Raw genomic sequence first — 26,395 nt, 5'->3', positions numbered from 1 at the left:
ATATTTATTAAATGCTTCCTATGTATCAAAATTCTAGGCCTAGGAAAACAGCAATGAATAAAGCATAAGAATATATTTATGAAATATAGAGTTATGTCAGATGGAAATAAATGAGAAAATAATGCAGTAGAGTCTTGAGGGATTCAAGACAAATTAGGGATTTGGGATTAATGAAAACAATTGATTGAACACAGTGCTTGATCAAGGAAATAATACAGAATTCTATTCCAACTTGAGTAAACGTGTGGATGGTGAGGTAGGCAGAAAGAGGTACAAATTTTTGTTTGAGGAAGGGAGATGATGGGTTGAAGTCAATTTAAGATACGTTGCGTTTGGAATACCTCAGAAACATCCAAATAGAGATAAGATATCCATGTATGGGCCTGTGAAGTCTGAAGATACAGGTTTTGAAATAATTAGCATAGACATGACCTGAAACTATGTAAATGTCTGAAATTATTGACAGAAAATGATTCATTACCAGAAATAATATGAATAAATTGACATGAAGGATACTATAAAAAAAGAATAAAAAATTACCAGAGAAAAGAGGAAAATCAGAAACCTTAGGGCAAAAAATTTCAAGAATAAAGAAGTGGTTTGTAGTGTAGAATATTTCTTTAAAAAAGACTGCAAAGTATATGTGAGATTTACCAAACAGGAGGACCATGATGTATCTGTTGAGAACTGATTTCTTACAAAAAAACAGGATCAAAAGTGAGAGGAAGCTTTTAAAAAATCTGACTGTGAAACAAACCTTTGAAAGGGAATGAGGAGAGCTAAGCAGAGAAGGAAAGGCTTTTTCTTATTTTTCCAAGATGAGATAAAATATAGAAAACAGACTTGAAAGATAAATACTAAAATTCTAATAGTAATAAACTCTTAATAATGGGATTACATTTTTCTTATTTATGCTTTTCTGTATCTCCCAAATCCTCTATAATAAATATGAACTACATTTACAATGGGAAAAATATTTTAAAAAATACTGCATTCTAACAATTATATGATAACTTCTATATTTCAAAGTCTTAACTTTGTGATTCCAACTTTTTAAAAAGATTTTTAAAATTTATTTTTAGAGATGGGGAGGGAGAAAGAAAGGAAAACAATGCGTGATTGCCTCTCACACACCCCCTACTGGAGACTTGGTAAGCAACCCAGGCATGTAGCCTGACTGGGAATCAAACGGGAGACCCTTTGGTTTACAGGCCTGCACTCAGTCCACTGAGCCACATCAGCCAGGGTTGATCCTGCCTTTTAACATCCCTTATGACAGGGAGACAAAGGTAAAAGAGAACCAGTATTACTGAGTACCTAAAATGTGCTTGGCTTTATATGCTATCTCATTTCTTTTCATAATAGCCCTAGGGGGTAAATGTTATTATATGGGAAACTAAAACTTAGAAAGGTAATTTGCCTAAGGTTACACAACCAGTCAGGCTTTGGTGCTCAGTGATATCATCATCTTATGAAATGTTCATTTTTAAGATACCGAATATTACTTTATGATTAAAAAAAAGATGCTACTATGAGCAACAGTGAGCTATGGGAAGAGAAAAATATAACACTTGGTTGATTTTGCTACTTCAGGCTTCTTTCCTCAAGGCATGATTCTTTGGCTTTTCTTATAGCTACCAAAGTAAAATCTTACTAGACCTAACTCACAAAAGGAAGCTAATATGGATCTGAAATACTTATCCTGCATATACAATGAAGAAATCCCAGTTCAAATCTGCCTTTGCCAATTTCCTCTCTGGTGTTCTCAATTAGGTGTGTTAATAATCCTATACATCCAACAGCTACTTATTGTAGACAGAGGCATACAGTAATACATTTTCATGTTAGAATATTTTGCTTTCATTACTCCTCTATTTTAAGGTAGAGCCCTGGCCAGTGTGGCTATCAGTTGGTTGGAGCATCATCCTGTAACTGAAAGCTTGCAGGTTCAATTGCCAGTCAAGGCAGGTACCTAGGTTTTGGGTTGGATCCCTAGCCCAGATGCAAACAGAATACAACCAATTGATGTTTCTCTCTCTCTCTCTCTCCCTTCCTCTCTCTCTAAAAGCAATGAAAACGTGTCCTCAGGTGAAAAAAGATACATATGTAGGAATACGAATGCCCTTAGAAAAATCACTGTGGTTTTCTAGAATGTCACAGTCAAACAAATATCTTGCTTTTATTAGGTACAAATTTAGGAGTTAAAGATTTTTATATTAAAATAGCATATTTTAGAGTAAAATGCAAAGTTAAAATTAATTTTTAATAAAAAATTTAACCTTACAGGGAAATGTTTGTTTCTCATATATATTTCTCTGGCTCCTCTCATTATTTTCTCTTTATTATTGCATTTCAGCAGTTTGACTATGTGATGTGGTTAGGTGAATAATTTTATTTTTTTATCCAGATGAAAATGTATTTTAAAATTTTGTTGATTGTGCTAATTACAGATGTCCCATTTTCCTCACTTTATTCCCCTCTGCCCTGCATACCCCTCCCACCCTCATTATCCCCCCTCCCTTAGTTCATGTCCATGGGTCATACATTAAGTTCTTTGGCTTCTCCATTTCCTATACTATTCTTAACCTCTTCCTATTTTCTACTTACCATTTATGCTTCTTACTCCCTGTACCTTTTCCCCCATTCTCCTTCTCCCCTACCCCGCTGATAACTCTTCATATGATCTCCATTTCTGTGATTCTGTTCCTGTTCTAGCTGTTTGCTTAGTTTATTTTTCTTTTTGTTATTTTTTAGGTTGTTGTTAATAGTTGTGAGCTTGTTGTCATTTTACCGTTCATATTTTTTATCTTGTTTCTTAGCTAAGTCCCTTTAACATTTCCTATAATAAGGCCCTCTTCCTCTTTTCCTTCTCGCACCCCTATGATTCTGATGTTGGAACGTTTAAAGTTGTCACAGAGGTTCCTAAACCCTCTCCTCATTTTTCTGAATTCAAGTTTCTTAATTCTGTTATGGTCAAATGTTTATTTTTTCTTTCTGTTGCAAACTATTGATTTGAGTCCTGGTTTCCTTCCCATCACTGTTGGTTCCCTGTACATTTTCCTTTATTTCACTTTTCATAGCCTCGTTCTTTCTTTTATTTTGTGCCCATACTCAATCATTTCTGTGAGCACCTTAATTACCAGTGTGTTGAACTCTGAATCTGATAGGTTGGCTATCTCTTTGCTGCTTAGTTATATTTTTTCTGGAGCACTGATCTGTTCTTTCATTTGGGCCATTTTTTTTTTTCTTGGCAGGCCTGTTATCTAGTAAGGGGTGGAGCCTTATGTATAGGCCTGGGTGGAGCAACTCACATCACTGCGTTGAGATGCTGTGTGGGAGTGGGGCCTGAGATGGAACGATGCCACTTGTTCAGCTCTCTGCAGGTTTCTAGTCACTTCTGCCACTATCCACAAGCAATCAGACCTTTCTGGTGCTGATTTCCAGGTGGGTGGGTCTATGTACCTTCTAGAACCTTGTGAGAGCTCTCCAACAAACTCTTCTGTGAGACTGGAAATTTCTCCTGCTGCCTCAACCCCCACAGGTTTTTTTCAGTCAGAGGTTTTGCAGCTTTATTTCCCTGCACTGGAACCCTGGGTTGCGAAATCTGTCTTGATCCCCAGTTGTTCCTCCTGGTTTATCATCATGCAAACGTGGGACTGCCTGCTCTGGCAGCTGCCACCTTACCCAGTCCGCCAACTACTGCCTTGCCTACCTCAGTCTTCTAGCTGCCACCTTGCTGCTAGTCCACTCCACCCAGCTACCTGTCTTTGCCCTTCCCACTGGTCTGTATGAAGTTTCTTTTTTAACTCCTTGGTTGTCAAGGAGTTTGATTTCCTGTCAGTTCTGGTTGGTTTTTGTTTCTAAATTTCTTGTTGTCCTTCTTTTGGTAGGGTGAGAAGGCACAGCGTATCTACCTATACCTCTATCTTGGCCGGAAGTCCTAGGTGAGGGGTTTTTATATTAATCCTGTTGGGGGCTCAGTGAAATTCTTAGATCTATAAAGTTAAGTTTTTCATCAAATTTAAGAAATTTTTAGCCAGTCTTTATTCAACTATCTTTTCTCACCTATTCTGTCTTTCCTCTCTGACTGGGAATCCTATTACATGTATGTCAGATTCCTTGACATCTTGTCCTACACGTCATTTAGGCTCTGTTCATTTTTATTTCATTCTCAGATTCAATAATTTCTACTGATTTATCTTCAACTTCACTAATTCTTTTTTCTGTTGTCTTTCAGCTTCAATTAAGGTCATTCAATGATTTGTTTTTTCCATTTTACTTAAATCTACAATTTCAAAATTTTCACTTGGTTCTTTTTTTAAATTTTCATTTCTCTGTTCATTTATTATTTTCCTTTAAGTCCTTAAATAGAGTTATAAACTTTCAAAGTATTTGTCTTTTAATTTCAATGTCAGGATTATCTTAGGTTCAATGTATGGTGACTGCTTTTCCTTTGACTCATATTTTCTATTTTTTCACATATCTAATACATTTTTATAGTGTAATGGTCATTTTCTTTTTTTGTTATTCTATTATAGTTGGCCCAATTTTCCCCCTTTGCCCTCCTCTGCCTAATCCACCTCTGCTCCCACAGTCAACCCCCACACTGCTGTCCATGGGTCATTCATACATTTTCTTTGAGTAGTTCTTTCAACTTTTCCACCATTAGACCCCTCTTCCTTCCCCTCTGGTCACTGTCAGTCTATTCCATATTTCTATGCCCCTGGTTCTATTTTGCTTGTTTTGTACATTAGATTCCTCTTATAGGTGAGATCATATGGTATTTGTCTTTTCAACAACTGGCTTATTTCACTTAGCCAAGGAACATGCCATTAAATAGCAAATAAAAAACAGGGAGAGTGAAATATTCTCCAGTTCCATCCATGCTGTCACAAAAAGTAGGAGCTCCCTCTTTCTTTCTGCTGTGTAGTATTCCATTGTATAAATGTTTCAGTTTTTTTGACCCACTCATTTACTGATGGGCATCTAGGCTGTTTTCAGCACTTGGCTATTGTAAATAGTGCTGCTATAAACATTGGGGTGTTTCGATTCTTATGAATTGGTGATTTGGGATTCTTAGGGTATAATCCCAGCAGTGAAACTGCTGGGTCAAAAGACTGTTCTATTTTTAGTTTTCTGAGGAAATTCCATACTGTTTTTCACAGTGGCTGCACCAGTCTGCACTCCCACCAACAGCGTACCAGGATTCCCTTTTCTCCAGAGCCTTGCCAGAACTTGTTTGTTGATTTATTCATATGGTCATTCTGACAGGTGTGAGGTGATACCTCATTGTGATTTTAATTTGCATTTTTTTAGCAATGAAATTTTTTTTATGTTGGTATAACTAAACTTGAACATTTTTTGTCCCCTGGAGTGTCTTAAGACTCAACCATATTAACATGTTATTAAAAACATATAAACTTATGGAATAAACTGTTGTTGAGAGGATTTTGTTTAGTTGGTTTCCTATCTCTAAGGTTGAAAATAGTTGGGGTGACACTGCTTAATAGGATCATATAGGTTTCAAGTGTACATGCCTATGATATAAAATCTGTATCAATGAACTTAATACATTAAATTTTTTTTTCTAAGAAAGAGTCCTGGCTGGTGAGGCTCAGTGGACTGAGCACTGACCTGCTAACTGAAAGGTTGCTGGTTTGATTTCTTGTCAGGGCACATGCCTGGGTTGTGGTCCAGGTACCTGATTGAGAGTGCACTTGAGGCAACTGATCAATGTTTCTCTCTCACATTTCAATGTTTCTCTTCTTTCTCCCTCCTCTTCCCTCTCTCTAAGAATAAATTAAAATCTTTACAAAATTTAAAAAGAAAATAGTTAAGATGAGAATTAAAGTGCTAAGGAAGTCAACTTTGGTTTATGGTTTTGATGCTCTAAGTAAGAAATATACTTAGCTTGTACAATTTGACTGGCAAAAACAGTTATATAAATCTAACTACAAGTTTCATTTTAAGATAAAGGAAATACATTTAGGAGCTACAGAAACTGCTTTTATTACCAAAAGAGAGAAAATGGTTGGTTGGTATAGGGTAAAGTTTATCTTCCTTTCACAGCAGGTTCTGATGAAAAGCTAAAATCTTCTCCCAGGGAAGAGACAGGAAGAGGATGCAGACCAGTTCCTTCTGATAGGCTCTGAAGCTGCAAAGTTTACTGAGCAGTGTGTACACAGTAGCAAAATCTCAGAAGGAACCACTATGACCTGGGGAAATGTTTCTCAAATATTCTGCCATCAGCGCATTTGTTTATTCCCTGGAGTTTCCTTTCCAGAAATATAAATAAAAACTATTGCTGACAGGTTCCTTGCCTTTTTACTCATGTAATATACCAGTGCTTCTCAAACTTTAAAAAAATTTTTTATTGAACTTATTGGAGTGACATTGGTTAATAAAATTATATATTTCAAGTGTCCAATTCTATACTACATCATCTGTATACTGTATTGTGTTGTTCACCTTCTCTTCCTATCCAAAGCCAAGTCTCTTCCTATCACCATCTAACCCTCCTACATTCTCTTCTATCTCCTCCCACCTCCCTTTCCTTCTGGTAATGACCATACTGTTGCCTGTGTCTATGAGTTATGTTTATTTTCTTTTGCTTAATCCCTTTACCTTTTTCACCCAGCCCTCCAACCATCCTCCCCTCTGACAGCTGTCTGAATTCTGTATCTACGAGTCTGTTTCTACTTCATTTATTTATTTTGTTCATTAGAGTCCACATATAAGTGTAATCATACAGTATTTCTTTTTTTCTGACTGGCTGATTTCACTTAGCATGATACTCTTTAGGTCCACACATGCTGTCACAAAAGGTAAAGATTCCTTCTTTGTTATTGCTGAATAGTATTCTATTGTGTAAATATTCCACAGCATTTTATCAATTCATCTACTGGTAGGCACTTAGGTTGCTTCCAAATCTTGGCTACTGATCAATAATAACACTATAAATTGAACACACAGGTGCATATATTCTTTCCAACCAGAGTTTCAGGTTTCTTCAGACATATTCTCAGAAGTGGAAATGCTGAGTCATCAGGGAGTTTCATTTTTAAATTTTTGAGAAAAATCCAGTTTTTCACAGTGGCTGCACCAATCTAAATTCCCACCAACAGAAAATGAGGGCTCACTTTTCTCTACATCCTCACCAACACATGTTGTTTGTTGATTTTTTATTTTTATTTTTTAAATATATTTTATTGATTATGCCATTACAGTTGTTCTATTCCCCCCCTTCATTCCCCTCCACTCTGCACACCCCTCCCCCACCAATCCCTCCTTTAGTTTATGACCACGTGTCTTAAGTTCTTCAGATTCTATATTTCCCATACTATTCTTGCCCTCCCCCCTATCTATTTTCTGCCTGCCATCTATGCTACTTATTTTCTGTACCTTCTCCCTCTTTATCCTCCTCCCACTCCCCTGATGCTACCTCTCCATGTGATCTTCATTTCTATGGTTTGCTCCTGATGTAGCTGTCCTCTTAGTTTGCTTTTGTTTTAGGTGTGGTGGTTAATAACTGTGAGTTTGCTGTCCTTTCACTGTTCATCTTTTTTATCTTCTTTTTCTTAGATAAGTCCCTTTAACATTTCACATAATAAGGGCTTGGTGATGATGAACTCCTTGAATTTGATCTTATCTGAGAAGCACTTTATCTGCCCTTCCATTCTAAATGAAAGCTTTACTGGATAGAGCAATCTTGGATGGAGGTCTTTGGATTTCATGACTTGGAATACTTCTTTCCAGCCCCTTCTTGCCTGTAAGGTCTCTTTTAAGAAATCCGCTGACAGTCTGATGGGAAGTCCTTTGTAGGTGACTGTCCCCTTATCTCTTGCTGCTTCTAGGATTCTCTCCTTCATTTTAATCTTGGCTAATGTAATTATGATGTACCTTGGTGTGTTCCTTCTTGGGTCCAACTTCTTTGGGACTCTCTGAGTTTCCTGGATTTCCTGGAAGTCTATTTCCTTTGCCAGATTGGGGAAGTTCTTCCTTATTATTTGTTCAAATAAGTTTTTCCACTCATGGCTGTTCTTCTTCCCCTTCTGGTACCCCTATAATTTGGATGTTGGAACGTTTAAAGATGTCCTGAAGGTTCTTAAGCCTCTCCTCCTTTTTTTGAATTCTTGTTTCTTCATCCATTTCTGTTTGGTCATTTTTTTTCTTCCTTCTGGTCCACTCCCTTGATCTGAGTCCCAGTTTCCTTTCCATTACTATTGGTTTCCTGTGCATTTCCCTTCATTTCAATTAGTTTAGCCTTCATATGCTCCTCTAATTTGTGACTAAAATCAATCAGTTCTGTGAACATCCTGATCACCAGTATTTTGAACTGTGCATCTGAAAGTTTGGCTATTTCTTCGTTGCTTAGATTTATCAGCTCTGGGGCTCAGAGGTGTTCTTGAGTCATATTTCGCTCTGTTCGTGCCTGTTACGTTTAAGGAGAGGAGCCTTAGGTGTTCACCAGGGCGGGGCCACCCAGATCGCTGGTTTGTGACGCTTTATGTGGGGGCGGGGTCAAAGAGGGACAATGGCGGTCCCCTCTGCTGCTTCCCGCCACTGGGGCCTGCATCGTCTGTCTGTCTCACTGCTCACTCCTTCACTGGTTTATCTGCGTGCAAATATGTGACTGCGGTCAGCCCTCAGTGGGTCCACTGCCTTGCACCTTCAGTAGGTCTGCCCACTACTCCACACCTGGGATCTGCCCATGGCTGCTGGCGAGCCTGGTTCCTGCACCCCGGTGGGTCCGGTGGGTCTTTCCTGCCGGACCCCGCTCGGTTGCTGGCTCTGTGCTTCTTACCGGTTTGGCTGAAGGGTTAGTTGTTGTCAGACTTAAGTATAGTTCAATTTTCTGTGGTTTGGCTGCGTTTTTGTTGCTAAAACTTTGTTGTTTTTAAACTTGGTTGTGGGAGAAGGCAGTGATTCCACCTACGCCTCCATCTCAGTGGAAGTCCTTGTTTGTTGATTACTGATGACAGTTATTTTAATGAATGTGAGGTGACATAGCCCATTGTGGTTTTAATTTGCATTACTCTGATAATTAGTGATGTTGACTAAGCTTTAAAATGTCTATTGGCCATAGGTATGTCCTCTTTGGAGAAGTATTTATTCAGTTCCTTCCCCATTTATTCATTAGATTGTTTTGGTGTGTGTGTTGAATTTTTAAAATTCTTTTTTTTAAATTTATTTTTTAAAATTGATTATGTTGTTACAGTTGTTCTATTCCCCCCTTCATTCCCCTCCACCCTGCCCCCCCATCCCCACCATTACCCCCTTTTAGTTTATGTCCATGTGTCCCAAGTCCTTTAGGTTCTATATTTCCCATGCTATTCTTGCCCCCCCATCTATTTTCTATCTACTGTCTATGCTACTTATTTTCTGTACCTTCTCCCCCCATCTCCTCCTCCCACTCCCCTGTTGCTAACCCTCCTTGAGATCTTCATTTCTATATTTCCACTCCTGATCTAGCTGTTCTTTTAGTTTGCTTTCGTTTTAGGCGTGGTTGTTAATAACTGTGAGCTTGTTGTTCTTTCACTGTTCATGTTTCTTTAACTTCTTTTTCTTAGATAAGTCCCTTTAACATTTCATATAATAAGGGCTTGGTGATGATGAACTCCTTGAATTTGGTCTTATCCGAGAAGCACCTTATCTGACCTTCCATTCTAAATGAAAGTTTTGCTGGATAGAGCAATCTTGGTTGTAGGTCTTTAGATTTCATGACTTGGAATATTTCTTTCCAGCCCCTTCTTGCCTGTAAGGTCTCTTTTGAGAAATCTGCTGACAGTCTGATGGGGACTCCTTTGTAGGTGATTGTCCCCTTAGCTCTTGCTGCTTCTAGGATTCTCTCCTTCATTTTAATTTTGGCTAATGTAATTATGATATGCCTTGGTGTGTTTCTTCTTGAGTCCAACTTTTTTGGTACTCTCTGGGCTTCTTGGATTTCTTGGAAGTCTATTTCCTTTGCCAGATTGGGGAAATTTTCTTTTATTATTTGTTCAAATAATTTTTCCACTGGTGGTTGTGTCTTTCCCCCTTCTGGTACCCCTATAATTCGGATATTGGAGCGTTTAAAGATGTCCTGGAGGTTCCTAAGACTCTCCTCATTTCTTTGAATTCTTGCTCCTTGACTCTTTTCTGTTTGGCCATTATTTGCTTTCTTCTGGGCCACTTCATTGATTTGAGTCCCAGTTTCCTTTTCATCTCTATGGGTTTTCTGTGGAATTCCATTCATTTCCCTTAGTTTAGCCTTCATATGTTTCTCTAATTTGTGGCTATAATCAACCAGATCTGTTAGGAACCTGATGACCAGTGTTTTAAACTGTGCGTCTGAGAGTTTTGCTATTTCTTCGTCGCTTAGATTTATCTCTGGGGCTCTGAGGTCTTCCTGCGACATTTTTGGTCTGTTCTGGCCCTTTAAATGTGAGAAGCGGCGCCTTGGACTCCCAGGTCGCTGGGTTGTGACGCTGTATGTGGGGGCGTGGTCAGAGCGGGGATATGGCGGCGCCCTCTACTGCCGCAGGCCACGGGGACCGCCAGGCCCGGTCCAAGCGCCCACTCCCTCGCCTGTCCGCTCGCCCACAGATAGGCAACTGCAGTCAACACGCAGCACCGCCTCCCCACTGTCTCCTCAGCAGTCGCTCACCCGGTGGGTTGCTCGGTCGCTCACTAGGTCCAATCCTGGGTTTGGAACCCGTGCGTCTGGATTCCGCACGTGGGTCCGTCCGACCGGAGTCCTGTGCAACCCCTCACGAGACGCCGCCGGTTTCGCCCCTTACCGGTTGGGCTGAAGAATTTGTTGTTACCGGACTTCCGAAAAGTTCAATTTTCCGTGTTCTGGTTGTGTTTTCTGATGCTAATATTTAGTTGTCCCTAACCTTGGTTGTGTGAGAAGGCACGGCACATCCACCTATACCTCCATCTTGGCGGAAGTCCCTAAAATTCTTTATTAATTTTGAATATTAACCCCTTATCAGATATACCATTGGTGGATATGTTCTTCCATTCAGTGGGCTGCCTTTTTACTTTGTTGAAAGTTTCCTTTGTTGTGCAAAACTTTTTAGTATGACATAATCCCATCTTTTTTTTTCTTTTGTTTTCCTTGCCTGAGGTGATATATTAGAAAACTATTGCTATAAAAAATGTTCAAGATTTTACTTACTGCCTAAGTTATCTTGTAGGAATTTTATGGTTTTTAATCTTATATTTAAATCTTTAGTCCATTTTGAGTTTATTCTTGTGCATGGTTTAAGAAGGTGGTCCATCAAATAAATCAAATCAGAAATGAAAGAGAAGTAACAGCCAAAACCACAGAAATAAAAAAGGATTGTAAGATTGTAAACTATTATGACCAACTATATGTCAACAAATTGCACAACCTGGAAGAAATGGACAAATTCCTATAAATAAACAATATTCCAAAATCAAATTAGGAAGAATCAGAAAATCTGAATAGACCAATTACAAATAATGAAATCCAAGCACTAATCAAAAAACTCCCAGCAAACAAAAGGAAGCCCTGAATGTATGTCTGAACACTGTCACTGATGGATCCAGACTCAGCCCTGATGCCTGAAGCCCTTTTCACAGTGGAACCCAGAGGCATAGGTAGGTCCAGGTGCTTTTCTGGAGGTGAGGCTACCACCCTGATCCTACCCAAGCAACCCTATGTCCTGTCCCAGTCTGTGTGTGGAAGGGGGTTTCACGCGGGCAGGGTCTGCCCTAAGCAGGAACAGGCAAAGGAGGGTCCAGAAGCCTGGTGGGCTGGTCTTGTTCACACCCCAGGTCAAGGCTGGATGGGCGGACATGGAGTGTGGGTGATGTCCTCTGCTTGAGGTTTATCCCCAGCTCTGGAGGTAAATTTTATTTCCTCTAGATGGAGATCTGTGCAGAAACAGGCCTAGGCTGCATTGGGGAGTAGAAAGTCCAGTGGCAAAAGCAGCATCAACTAGGGTGGGACCGGCCTGAGGCCTCCCAACTGGCTGCCAGTCACTGTCATTGCAGAACTCAAGCCTATTCTCGATGTCTTCTATAAATGGAATCTGACTACAATAGGTATCTTTTTTGTGTCTGCTCACAAATTTTTACTTGTTTTTTTATCTGAAACCTTATTTTTGCTATTGGAAAGAGAAATCCCAGATGGATTAGAGGCCTTATGTAAGACGAAAAGCCCATTTACTAAGTGTATGTATCATCTCAGGGTAGAGACTACTGTGCTAAGTATAACCCCAGAGCCAGAAGCCAGTCAGGCTGGCTATTCCTGTGCCCATAACAAAAACAAGAAAAATGCAGACATTTGAAAAGAAAAACCACAAGCTGGAATGCACTGCTCACAACCCAAGACCATAGAAGACTTAACATCCCGGTGGTGCAGAAAACTCTTAAAAGGTGGTGTTTTCTCAAGCGATAAAGGGCAAACATGTGTACTTGCAGTGAGAGGCAGTGCACACATCTCTGCATGTCAGAGATGCCTGACCTCTCCAGTGAGGACACAACACTGTAAACACTGGGGACAGAGCACTGTTACCATCAGACTACAGCCTTCTCATCTGGTGGCGACCAGCCTGGGGACAAAGTGAGGAAGCAGAGGCCCCAGCAGATCCCCTAGAGAGAAGGAGGAAAGGCCCCTCCTCGGGGAGGGCAGCATGCAGGACCCATCAGAGTTCCACAGGTGCACACCTTCACCTGGCCCTGCTCATCCTAGGAGATTACTCCACAGAAATTCTTGCACAATTTTTCAAAGATGTATTTTTGAGACTACCTATCAGAGCACTGACGAAATAGCCAGGAATTAGAAAAAACACTAATGTCCATGGAGAGGGAATGGGAACCACCAATAATGGTCCACATGGACAAGGGAAGCTGGGCAGCCACTAACATGGGTGCAGAGGTTTCTACGTGCTGACAGATAAAGACCTTAAGGATCCTCTTATATGAGGCACATGGAACAACCGTGTGCATCCAGGGTGCTACATGTTAGACCACATATGTGTGATTTTAATAAGTATACACACATGTATGAGAATGAGTATACGTGTGACAGAGAAAGAAAAACAGAACAAGACAAATAGAGCATGAAAGATACCCACCAAGCCACTCATAATGGGCACCTCTGGGGTGGAATTTGCAAATTTCACCTTCTCCTTGAGGTGATGTCTAAATTTTTTATAATGCATGTATGACTTTGACAGTTCTAAAAATATTAAAGTCACATGTTTAATGTTATTAATTTATCATAAATATGTAGGAAAATAAATTATTTAGTTTTTACTTTTAAAGGACTTAAAACAAAATAATAAAGGTTTATTATAGTACAATAATGCATTTAAAAGCAATTCAGAATCAAGTAAAGAACAGGCAGTGCTCATCATCCAGTTCTTTCCCAGTGTGCATGTAGTGTTGGCATGCACATGTATGTGTACCTGTGTTCCCACACTCATGCATGCATGTGTGGGTGCTTGTGTGTGTCCGTACACTTGTGAGTGTTGGGTGCAGAGAATTCCTGGGTATATGCCATTCCAGAACCTTGTTTCCCTAGGGGAATGGCCCTGCTAGTCAGTTCTCTACCTCTTTAGCATTTTCTGTGTCCCCACATCAGAATTTCCAAAGAACCTGCTGTGGAACACAGGCCATTTCTGATTTTTCATTCCCATCCTGGTACTGAAGGGAACATCTGTGTCCATACATGTTTATTTATTTAGGACAGGTCTCTAGAAGTGGAGATTCTCAGTCTAAGGGAACTGTTGGGGGGCAGTTCCCTATATCCAATGTCACCCTGTTCACTTTGAGTCTTGTTTGAGAATGCAGGGGTGCAGGTTACTGAGACCTGGGGTAGGGAGAGAGGAGGAGGGGATGAAAGTGGAAGAGATGAAGGTATCTGAGAGTGACACACTTAGCTGGAAGGTCCCAACCATCTTGCTTCTGCCCTCCCCCATGTTCCCCCACCCCCAACCTCTAACTCACAAAGCCCCACCTGCTCCATAACTCACTGAGCTGAGCAGCCTGGCCTTGCCATTCAGGAAACAAGAGGGTGTGGGCCTGCACATTCGGGCCTGCTTCCTGTCCCTCCAAGGGCAGCGACCCTTCCTCTCAGCCAGCAAGCAGGTCTAGGGAGGCTCAGCCAGTCACAGGACCACCTGGGGAACATGCTCTATCCAGGTGAAATTCTCAGTTGCAAGAGCAGGACCCACCTGAGTTTGTTCACCTTACAAGGGGCCTAACAGAGGGTGCCAGAAAGTCAGAGGACCAGGATCAAGGCTTTAGGACAGGCCACAGTACCCAAACCACAGAGGTCCTCCAGCAGTGATCCCTGCCCTGGCCCTGTGCCAGTCCCCAGCCCAACACATTCAGCTTCTGTGAGTGGGCTCTCCTCAGAGGGCATGAGGGAGAGAGCCCTTGTCTCCTTCCAAGTCAGGTTAGGTGAGTCCATTTGGTCTGTGGGCACCAGGTGAGACCACTGTCAGTGACGTAACATCTTATCTGCCCAGAAATGGGACCCTCCAAGCAGAGAACATGGGGACACACCAGGCTCTCTCTGGAGGAAGAGACTGAAGCTTTGATGATAAGGGTAGCAGGAGAGAGGGAAGAGGAGGACATTTTTGTGGAAGTCAGTCTCCTAATCATATTTAACATAAGCCACAGACTTGAAGAAAGTTTTCAAAGCACAGATCTGTTAAAGAACTAGTATAAAACCTCTTAATCCTTAACAATAAGAAGACAAACAACCAAGTTAAAAAATAGGCAGAACCAGATGGAGGGGGATCCAAGATGGCGGCAGAGTAAGTGGAAGTAACACTCACTTCCTCCCAGGACCAAATGGGAATGACGACTAAATTACAGAACTATCAACCGGAGTGAAAGGGTAAAGCCAGAGCCATTTGCTATTGTGGTACCATCTGCTGAGCAGGCCTGTGACCTTCATAAACATGACTCCCGTTTTACTCTTCTGAGCTTGTCTCCAGGATGGGAAATTACTGGAAAGTAAGAACAGAACTAATAGCCACAGGGAGAAGATAACATTGGAACAAACTGCAGCCTCATATTATAATGCAGCAATAGCCCAGGGCCATACAACAGCAACCTTGCCATCCTTTTTAATCCAATTATAATCCAATAAGATCTCAAAGCCCCTACCCCTCAATGCTGGTGTATCTCTCCACACCATGCCCCTCTTCTTTCTTGGGAAGTGAATAAAAAACTTTATTCTCTACATTTTTTTCTCTTTGTGAATTCTTTCACTACCCATGTCACCAACCACCCTAACACCAAGTACCCAACTAAAGAGTGCTAGATGAAAGTTTTATAACCAAGGACTTATAGAAGAAGCCACATTGAGACTGGTAGGAAGGGTGGAGATGTGAAAAGGTCTCCTGTGTGGGCAGAGATTGAGATGGATTTATCTTAGGTAAAAAGGTCCCCCCTGAGGAGTGTGCAGTCTCAACTTCATATCCAGGCTCTGTAGCCCAGAAACCAGAGCTGGGAAGAGGCATGCATGTAATATTTGGCTGTGAAAAACAGTGGAGATTCTGTTTACCAGGGAGACACTGAGTTTATTAGAGACACAGGTGCCTTCTTAAAGGGCCAACACACAAAATCTCATTCTCAGTCACTCACTTGGGGCTTTGGTGGAGGGAGGGTGAAGCCGACTAGAGTCCTGTGAGGAGAGACTGGGGTGTGTATTTCTGGGGAGAGAGCTGAAGGGAAAGCTGCCAGATCCCTGAGCTGAGTTCTTCTCCCAAACTGCAGACATCATCTTTCTTGGGTGGAGTACTCCCTCACAACATCGGCCTGGGGGAATGCAACAGCTCCACCCTTTGGACTCCCTGTTGCCCCCACTCTGCACAGCTCACACTGTGCTGAGGAGTCAGCTGCCTGGGCTAGGGTGTATAGGTCCAGGGGTGCAGATTCAGGGTCTGTCAGTGACTGAGTTGTGTTGCTCTGGGGTTGGGGGCCACTCCTCCCTCCTTCCCCTAAGCCTGACTGCCACTTCCCCTCACAGAAGATACACTAGCCCCATCCTCCTGACTCCTAGTGGTCCTGCCCTGCTGAGCTCAGGCTCCCAGAAGAATCTAGGACAGACTGAGTTGTGTGGCTCTAAGACAGGGGTCCTTTTTCCTTTGCATGCCTGAAGAATGGAGCAGAGCTCTCCCTCCACACAGCCAAATCATGGTCTCTTTGGGCCAGTAAACTCTGCTGGCATCACCCTGAAGATTTCCTGAAACCCCACCCCACCACAAAGGTCTGCAGATACCTGGTGGGTTGCAACTAGACCTGGTAAACCCTGGAACTTTTGCTCAGTGACCTCAGACACAGCACTGGCACCAAAAATGCACCCGTATCAATCAGGTGAACAACACTCTCCCCTACCTGGTGACTCACTGAGAACCTTCATCATGCAACATCATTATCACCAGAGGCTCTTTCAGAGATTGAGTGCAACAGTCAGCCAGCAGGTGGAGGCAGGCAGAGGCAAATCTCAGGGTACCTTGGGCCTTTTGCTGACCTGCCCCAGGACTTGGTGCTGGTGGTGCACTGCTTGGTGTTTCCCACATGCACCCAGTCATAGCAAAGATAGCCACAAATTATGGACAGCTTTGTAGCTCCAAACAGGTTGCCCAGGGTGAATCACAGGCAGTGTCTGACATTGACGTACACCAAAGTCCCTCCCAAGAGGCCCCAGAACCAACACACTCAATGAACAGCTTCAGGCAACATCAGAACAGGATCTAATTAACTTCACAAGCAGCATATCTAATGGGAGGTCTTGGCATGCACCAGACCCTGCAGAGGTGAATTCTGCTTTTGTGGTCTGCCATAAACAACAGCTCAAACACTGTGCTCAAGGTCTATCCTCAAAGTCAGCCAGCCTGAGGGTTGAACCCACACACAAATCAGCCAATAGCAGTTGAGACTCAATATAACACAAGGGCTCACATAACCCCCACAAGGGACATTGCTGGAGCACCCAGATCTGGTGGTCAAGGAGATTGCACCACTGGACATCAAGGGACACATGTAGTAGACATAAGGCCATCATACCTAGACTAGGAGACGTAATGTATCTAATATATAAAATAAGCACAAAGAGGCAGCCGAAATTGGGAGACAAAAAATGTCCCAAATAAAAGAACAGGAGAAATCTCCACAAATAGAACTAAATGAAATGGAGGCAAGCAATTAACTAGATATAGAATTTTAAAAAAATTGTTATAGAGATCCTCAAGGACCTTAGTGATAACTACAAAGAACTTAGTGAAAACTGTAACAGCATGAAAAATGACATACAAACCATAAAAAAAGAACCATTCAGAAAAGAACAAAATGTATGAAATGAAGACTATCTAGAAAAAAATTAACAGTAGGTTGGAAGAAGCAGAGGAATGAATCAGTGATTTGGAAGACAAAGCAGCAGAAAACATCCAATCAGAGCAGCAAAAAGAAAAAAATATATATATATAAATGAGAATCGTTTAAGAGACTGTTGACATACAATGGAACATAACAACACCCACAGTATTAGGGGTAATAGAAAGAGAAGAGATAGAGTAAGGGATTGAGAACTTATTTGAAGAAACAATGACTAAAAGGTCCCCTAACCTTGTGGGTGAAGGAAAAAGACAAACAAGTCTAGATAACTTAGAGAGTTCCAAAGAAGATGAACCAAAAGAGGCCCAAGCCAAGACTCATTATAATTACAATGGCAATCGTTAAAGACAAAGAGAATCTTAAAAGCAGCATGAGAAAACATTAGTTACCTATAAGGGAGCTCCCATAAGACTGTCGAGTGACTGCCCAACAGAAACACTTAGGCCAAAAGGGACTGGCATAAAATATTCAAAGTGATAAAAAGCAAGGACCTACAAACAAGACTACTATACCTAGCAAGGGTATGGGTTAAAATGAAATAAGAAATAAAGAGGTTCCCAGAAAGTTAAAGGAGTTCATTACCACTCAACAAGTACTCAAGAAATATTAAAAGTACTTTTTTAAAAACAAAAAAGAAAAAAGACAAACATAGTTATAAAGAATAAAATGGCAATAAATACATACCTATTAATAATCACATTAAATGTGAATCGTTAAGTACTCCAATCAAAAGACACAGGGTAGCAGAGTAGATAAGTAAAGAGATGGAAAAAGATATTTCATGTAAATGAAAGTGAAAAAAAAAGGTAGGAGCAAAATACCTATATCTGACAAAAACAGACTTTACTACAAAAGCTATAATAAGAAACAAAGAAGGACACTACAGAATAAGTCCAACAAGAAGACCCTTGTAAATACTTATGCACCTAACAAAGGAGCACCTAAATCTGTAAAGCAAATCTTGATGAACCTAAAGAAAGAAATTAACTGTTGGGAACCGCCCTGCCTGGTTTTAGGAGCTGTAACCCTCCCATGGATAAGGCTGAGTGAGCGACCTTTAAACTGTGAGCCACTAAGGAGAAAAAGCTTATCTCCCTGGCAGGAGCCCTGCTTCTGCTTCATCCTTCTCTGGCCCCCAATGCTTGGTCTATTAGTCAATGATGGGTAAGACCCCTCAGAGGGGGGGGGCAACCTAAGCCAGACACAATCACTTGAAAGGCCCTCAAGGAAGGACTTGGGGGGCTGCAACAAAGAGGGAGTGATGGACCCTCCCTTCCCAGCTATTCTGACATAGCCTGAGTCCCCATTTCCATCTTGGAGAAGCGCTTCCTGGCTCTAATCCATTTAAGCCTAAAAACCTATGATTGGGAGGGTGATGCAGCCCTTTGATTGCTAGAGCTGGTTCTGGGGTGATCAGTCATAAGAAAGAATTCCTAAAGTCCTGTGAAGGCTGCTTCACTAAGAGTGCTTTCATTTATATGATAAAGGGTCCAAGCAGGAATTGAGTATGTCTCCCAAAGTTTTTGTAACCCCCTTACCCGACAGACACTGACTCAGATTAACCCCTCAGATTTCTTTGAAGTGTTATCTACTGTTTGATCCTTCCCGCCTGACATTGATTGATGAGCTTTACCTGTGTTCCTGTGTGTTCTGAACCTAATAAAAGCCATTGAGGAAGGGGCTCTTGGTCCTTCTCCTTTGAGAGATTGACCACCTCTCCTCCCCAAGCAGATCATGTCTTGGTAGTTTTATTTTCATCTGTGGCAGACTTGTGCACAAAGTTTCCCCCATAATCAACAGTAATACAGTCATATTATGAAATATTAAGACCACACTGACATCCATGGAAAGATTTTCCAGACACAAAACAACAAGGAAACAGTGGCCTTAAATGACACACTATATAAAATGGATCTAATTGACAACTTCATAGCATTTTACCCCAGAGCAACAGAATATACATTCTTTTCAGTGCACACTGAATATTTTCCAGGACATCACATGTTAGGACACAAAATAAGTCTCAATAAATTTAAGATTAAAATCATAACAAGCATCAGTTCTGTCCATAATGGTATGAAACTAGAAATTAATGATAAGAAAAAAAATTGAAAAACACACAAAGACAAGGAGGCTAAATAACATGTTACTGAACAATGAGTGGGTTAACAATGAGATCAAGGAAGAAATCAGAAGATAACTGGAAACAAATGAAAATGAGAACACAACAACCCAAAATGTGTGGGACATAGCAAAAGCAGTCCTAAGAGGGAAATCCACTGCATTACTGGACTACCTCAAGAAACAAGAAAAATTTTCAAATAAACAAATTAACTTTACACTTTAAAGAACTGAAAAAAGGACAACAAAGAAAGGCCAAAGTGAGTAGAAAGAAGGAAATAATAAAGATCAGAGCAGAATTAAATGAAACAGAGTCTAAGAAAATACAAAAGACCAATGAAACCAAGAGCTGGTTCTTTGAAAAAATAAATAAGATTTAACCAGACTCATCAAGAAAAAAAAAACAACAGAGGACCTGAATAAATGAAATCAGAAACAAATGAGGAGAAATGACAACTGGCACCAAAGAAATACAAAGGATTGTAAGAAAATATACAGACAACTAAATGCCAACAAATTGAACAATCTGAAAGAATGGATACATTCACAGAAACGCACATTCTTCTAAAACCGAACCAGGAAGAATCAAAGAATCTGGACAGACAGACTACAACTAGTGAAACTGAAGCAATACTAAAAAAAAACTCCCCAGAAACCAAAGTCCTGGATTGGATGGCTTTACAGGAGCATTTTACCAAATATCCACGGAACTAACACCTATCCTTCTCATAGTATTCCAAAAAAATTCAAGAGGAGAGTAGACTTCCAAGCTTATTTTATGAGGCCAGAATTACCCTAATTCCAAAATCAGATAATTCCAAAATCAGACCAAGAAAGAAAATTATAAATTGAACTTTTTTTTTCATGATTGTCCACCTATCCACCTAAGGAGCCTTTTTTTAAGAATATTTCTTTTTACCCAATTGCCTCCATTTCATAAAATTTTTGGATCAGAGATGTAATTTTTATCTGTTTATGTAAAGTGACCCTTTGAAGAGCCACAAAATGTAATATCCAATATATTTTTTCTTTACCCCAAGGAGCAATTTGACCCCTTGGTGGTGATATCGCCCCATTAAGAAACATAGAGTACACTAGGAAAATCAAGTGAGTTCAGATTAGAACCTCAAGGACCAAAAAGGAAGGCAATTCACAAAAGGGAAATGTAAAATTCATTATTTCTGAAAAGTGAAATAAAATACTATAAACCTCTGACTGTGATTTCTAGATACAAGGAGTTTCTTATGGAGGATGATTTAAGGAAATAGGAAATAAATGATTTATATGTTTGGTTAAATAAACACAAAATGGAACTGAGTAAATGAAATTAATTGTAGGGGTAAAGAAAATTCCAACCTTAATAAGGAAATTTTCAGTAAAATCTTTATCATAGTAATGAACTAAATTCTTATCTTCATTGAAACCTGTTCTAATTCTTTTTCAACTCTGCATCTCCAGAGAAAATATAATGTCTAGTTTTTAAAAAGAAAATATAACACAAAGAATAAAATTAGGAAAGAAATACAAAGTCCTGATATCTGAATTGATTCCCTGGTATTGATATTTATTACCTTTTTAAAAATGTATGTTTCTCAACAGCCATTTACACAAAGACAGCTTCAAGGAAGCAAAAACTTGAATTAATATTTACCTTAGATAAATGAAGAACTTAAAATTATGGTTGAAAACTCAAAAAAAGAGATTTCCTAGATAGAGTAATAAAACATAAAATTTTTTGGCTTATAGAAAAGAGGAATCAAGAGATAAAAATATTCAGTCATATATATCCAAAAGAACTGAAAATAGAATCTCAAAGAGATATTTGCACACCCATGCTCAATGCAACATTATTCACAATAGCTGAGAGGTGGAAACACCTAAACGTCCAGCACCAAATAAATGAATAAATAAAATGTAGTATGTAATACAATGAAATATTAGCCTTGAAAAAAAGGAAATCCTGCCACATGTTACAACATACATGATCCTGAATAACATTATAAATAAATGAACCATTCCCCAAAAGACAATTATTATACAATTCCTTTTATATAAGATATCTAAAGTTGTCAAACTCACAGAAACAGAAAATATGATGTGGTTGGGGGGCAATGTTGTTTACTGGTGTAAGTTTTAGGTCTGTAAAATAAAGTTCTAGAGATCAATCACACAAAATGTGCATAGAGTTAACACTACTATGATGTATACTTAAAATGGTTAAGATGGTGAATTTTGTTGTTTTAAGCATAATTAAAAAATACTCATCATCAAACCAATAGTAGGTAATAATCAAAATTAGAATTACCTCCTCTAGTTTTTTTGCATATAATTCAGACATACGAATAAAACCATGGTAAACAGGCTCTAAACATATCTGGGCAGATAAAATATACTTAAATATGTAGAATAATAACAAATGTCCACTTGTATCATCAATTTAAATTCAATTGTATATTAATAGCATTCGGTGTGTATTTATAGGCCCATAATCCCTTAAATAAATCCCCCTAAGGAATTTGTTTTAGAATGCAAAATTCTTCTGATTTTAGGAAAGTAATATAGTGCATGTACTGATTATTATATAACTCCCACAGTAGGGTCTGAGTCAGCATCTTTTCATCAAGTACATGAACACTGCAGCAAAAACTATGAAGTCACACTAGGTAGGATAATTAAAGACTATAAATAGCTTCATGTCAGTTCTGGTCAGATTAGGTTTTACTGCCAAGAGCTTTTTAGGTTTTGGGATTCCAGAAAAATGAACATTATGGATCCATTATTATAGTTAAAGAATCTGTCACCATTTTTAAATGTGTAAATATTAATTACATTTCATTCCCCATGATTTCACTAACTGTCAAAGTAATTCCAAGTAGACAAATAAAAACATAACTAATTCAATGTCACCACACGTGTTAGCATAAAGAACACCAATAGTTAGAATTCACTAGTTCAAAAAATAAAATATTCCACACAAGTTTTCACATGAATTTATCCTAGGCTCTTTAAGGTCAATTTTGTGTATTGTTTCTAAACGCTCTCTGCCTGTACTATCCAAATGATAGCCACTAGCCACGAATGGCTTTTGAGCATTTTAATGTGTCTAGTCCAAAGTTAGATGGGCTATGATTTAAAAATCTCATTGATCATTTTCATATTGATTATGATAAAGTGATCTTATTTTGAATACAGTGGGTTAAATAAAACATATTATTAAACTTCATCTTTCTCTTTAGTTTTTTAACATGGCTACTAGGAAATTTAACATTATATATGTGGCTGGCCATTACATTTCTGTTAGACAGTGTTGCTCTGTTCTCATGTTAGTCATTATGGGTGAAACTAATTCTATTAAAACATTACCTCCTCTAGGATATCTGTCCTAACTACCCAGACGGGGGTGAATATGAGCCCTATGTATGTACTTCCATGGCTCCTATGCTTCCATCACAGCACTATTTCATTGTATTTTAATTGTTTACTTGTCGTTCCACCAGGTTGAAAGTTCCTCAAAAAAAAGAGACTGGATTTTTTTTTTTAAACCTAGAAATACTGAAGTTCTCGCCTAGGCATAGAGGAAGACTACTACCCAATGAAATACTATTAAGTTGATGTGAAAAGTTAGACAAAATTCTAAGGTTATAAATGACTGGAACAATAGGCACTCATAAATTATATCCTCAGTCTTTCAAAAAAAATTCAAAGAGAATAACATTAGTAAATGTTAAAAGTTCCATTTTGTTACAGAAAAAAAAAGAGAGATTTTTAAAATCTAGGTTGTTTTCTCACCTGAAGTCAAATTCCTAGCTGTACTTTGTGATTTCTGCATTTCAGTAGATTTAAAATTGAGATCATCCTGCATTATCTTCAGCTCTTGATTGGTGATAGAGGATACCTGTTTCATACGATTTATATTCTGTATTTGCAGAGAAATAAAAATGAAAAAATTCCACCAATTTAATTCTTCAATAAACCTCTTAGAAAACACTGCTAAAGCATTGAATGTTTTGACTGGGTAGTTTTAAAAATACATCACTTATTACATACATTTTATAGGAGAATAATATGTGACATTACATTTAAGTGACATTTAAATCAGGTTTTCTTAGTAAGGACTGGCTAAGTTAAAATTCAGACTTTTTTTTACATTTGCTTTATTTAAGTGCACGAAAATGCAACAACACTATTTTAAGAACAGATCTGAATCTTATAACACTAAGAATATTGAAAAGAAACCTTGCGTTTTCCTTCCCATGATACCACACTAGAGACTGCTCAATAAGCATGTTTTCCTGAGTCAAGATACTCATTATATATCTCGTTCTCTTATAGATTATTATAAGAACAGAATTCCTTCTATTTACAATACAAATTACAATGTAAAAATATATTAACATATATATTAACATTTTCCAACATAATGTATCTGGATTTTGCAGTTTATCTGTGCAAATGCTACTTCTAAAAGTTCCAATAGATTAATAATGGAAGACAATCTTAATAATTACTCTGAATTAGTCCCTCACTTACTGCTGATTATGGCATCATATGCATATATGTAATATTGAAATGTTATCTTTTTCCCTATTATCTAACCAGTTAGCTAAATTTTGCTAGAAAGACAAAAATTAACAGCTAGCTTAAGGAAATAAAATAATAGTTGAGAGAATTTAAAGGAAAGAGATCATTTATTTACTTATTTAATACTTAAAGATTTTATTTATTTATTTACAGAGAGAGGTAAAGGGAGGGAAAAGACAGGGAGAGAAACATCAAGGTAAGAGAGAAACCTGCAACTTGGGCATGTGTCCTGAAAGCAAATCAAACTGGCAACCTTTGACTTTGTGAGACTCTGCCCAACCAACTAAGCCACAACTGGTCAGGGCTAAAGGAAATGGTTTAAATGTAAGAGTAAACCACTGCATTTTTTTTGTTGGAAAAGATAATCACAGTAAAAACACTGAGGACCCCAGGACAGGTAGATGGTACCTACCCGACTACTATGCTCCAAAAGCGCAACAATGCTGGCTTCTATCTGTGCCTTCCGTTCCAGTTCCTGACTTTTAGTTTCCTCAAAGGTCTCAATAAAAGCTGCCGATTGAGAAATAATGAGGAAAGAATACTATTGACGTACTTAACACCACATAAATTCTGATTTGTAGGTCTTAAGAGTACATTTTACAAAAGTAAATTTATAAAATATTTATAAATATTTTATAAAACCAAAGGTACCCAATAAGAAAATTTCTGCGTATATTCAAACTTTTTTAAATTTTCTATTTTTTAAGGATTTATTTCTTAGTGAGAGGGGAAAGGAGGGAGAAAGAGAGGAATAAATAGAAATATTGATGTGTGAGAGAAACATTGATCAGTTGCCTCTGGCACACCACCAATTGGGGCCCTGGCTACCACCCAGGCATGTGCCCTGACCAGGAATCGAACTGGTGACCTTTTGGTTTGCAGGCTAGCACTCAATCCACTGAGCCACACCATCCAGGGCTACATACTTTTAAACTCTTAAAAGCTTAATTTTTATGACCTTATATGATAAAAGTAAACTAAACATTTATATAAGCCCAGAAGTAAAGATAAAAAGGAGATAAAAATTGTGTTTACATAGAATCTATTTATACATGTATAATTATTAACGTGTATTATAAGCCATTAACTTTACTTCTGAAAATAGTATTAATTACCTATATTATCTGAAAATGTATATTTTACTTAGAATGCTGCATTAATCTTCTCTAAATAATTTAATAACTTTTTCAGATTATATTCTACAAAATCATTCTTTTTCTTGTCTAATATAGAACCAATACATGATTTGCTCTTATTTACATTCTTAAAGTATTTCTATGATGCTTCCAAAAAATAAACTTAAAAAGTATTTTATGGTTAGCATAAAACAATGAATTTTGATATAATTTTTGGTACTTGCTGAGATTTTAAAGGAAAATCTGTATACTGTTAAATCAGAGTTGGCAATTATTGCTTTATAGCATGCTTTTTGGAAGGTAAGTATTGACATCGGACTTAGGGAAGCTACAACCAAAAGCTACTAAATTTCAGTTAGTGACAGAACCCAAGTAACAATAAATAATTAAGTAAATATTGTAAAAGCTCCAAAAAAGATGAAAGATATTGAAGGTAAACACAGTGAAACAGGTAAAACAGAATATTCACGTTCAATCAGTAAGTAGTCTATATATAAATTCTCTATGCAGACTATAAGTACAAGATTTAAAATTTATTCCTAACATATACTCACATACACACACCTCTTCAGAACTCTTTACCTATCCCCTAACTATGCTAGATCTTTAGTAATCCTTCAAGGCAAATGCTTTGAATGTCCACACTTCTGCATTTATTAGCCATTTTACCCTCCCCAAATGAGATATCTGATTTGGTATAAGTGAACAGCTGCCTGAAAATACAGTATTTTCATATCTATAAGACTAACACTTACTGTCCATATTTTCCTCCCTTTTTTTTAGCTCCTTGTACTTCTGATTCATTTCGCCTGCAAGAGATACAAAATATAACATTAATTTCAAAAACTTGAGATACAGTGCTCTAAATTAGAAATAAATCTTAGGTGCTCCACATGTCATTAGTCATTGAATATTCAATATTTTCAATTAGGTATAATTCTTGTACACTGAATGATAGAATCTTTTAAAACAGTTATATTTGTATGTTTGACTATTTGGAACAAAGAAATCTTCTGACTGGAAAGGACTTAAAAGCTTTCCAGTGGTTCTTTATATTAGTTCCAACTTGGAGCTATTCAACCCACACATGCACACTACGGGTGATGGGAAAGGGAAGCTCCGAAGAAAGTTCATTACATCTTTGAACAGCTCACATTGACAAGCAAGATAGCAAGCTGACTTTACCTACAAAG

At 38.6% G+C, this 26,395-nt stretch overlaps 1 protein-coding gene across 3 annotated transcripts in view; it reads right to left on the bottom strand.

The window, feature by feature from the left end:
• IFT74 (intraflagellar transport 74) overlaps positions 1–26,395 on the bottom strand; it is a 142,908-nt gene that overhangs the window by 16,672 nt on the left and 99,841 nt on the right. For all 3 annotated transcript variants that reach the window (XM_053656476.1, XM_053656474.1, XM_053656475.1), the window contains 3 exons: positions 25,958–26,011; positions 24,479–24,576; positions 23,275–23,401 (listed from right to left, as the gene is read on the bottom strand). In XM_053656476.1, the coding sequence (XP_053512451.1) occupies positions 23,275–23,401; positions 24,479–24,576; positions 25,958–26,011 (279 nt within the window). The remainder of the gene's footprint in view (positions 1–23,274; positions 23,402–24,478; positions 24,577–25,957; positions 26,012–26,395) is intronic.

This window comes from Artibeus jamaicensis, unplaced genomic scaffold, assembly GCF_021234435.1.
Source record: "Artibeus jamaicensis isolate MK-2021 breed Jamaican fruit bat unplaced genomic scaffold, CSHL_Jam_final scaffold_1964, whole genome shotgun sequence".
NCBI lineage: Eukaryota > Metazoa > Chordata > Mammalia > Chiroptera > Phyllostomidae > Artibeus > Artibeus jamaicensis.
Note: the sequence above shows the minus strand (reverse complement) of the source record. Positions and strands in the feature narration are given on the sequence as shown.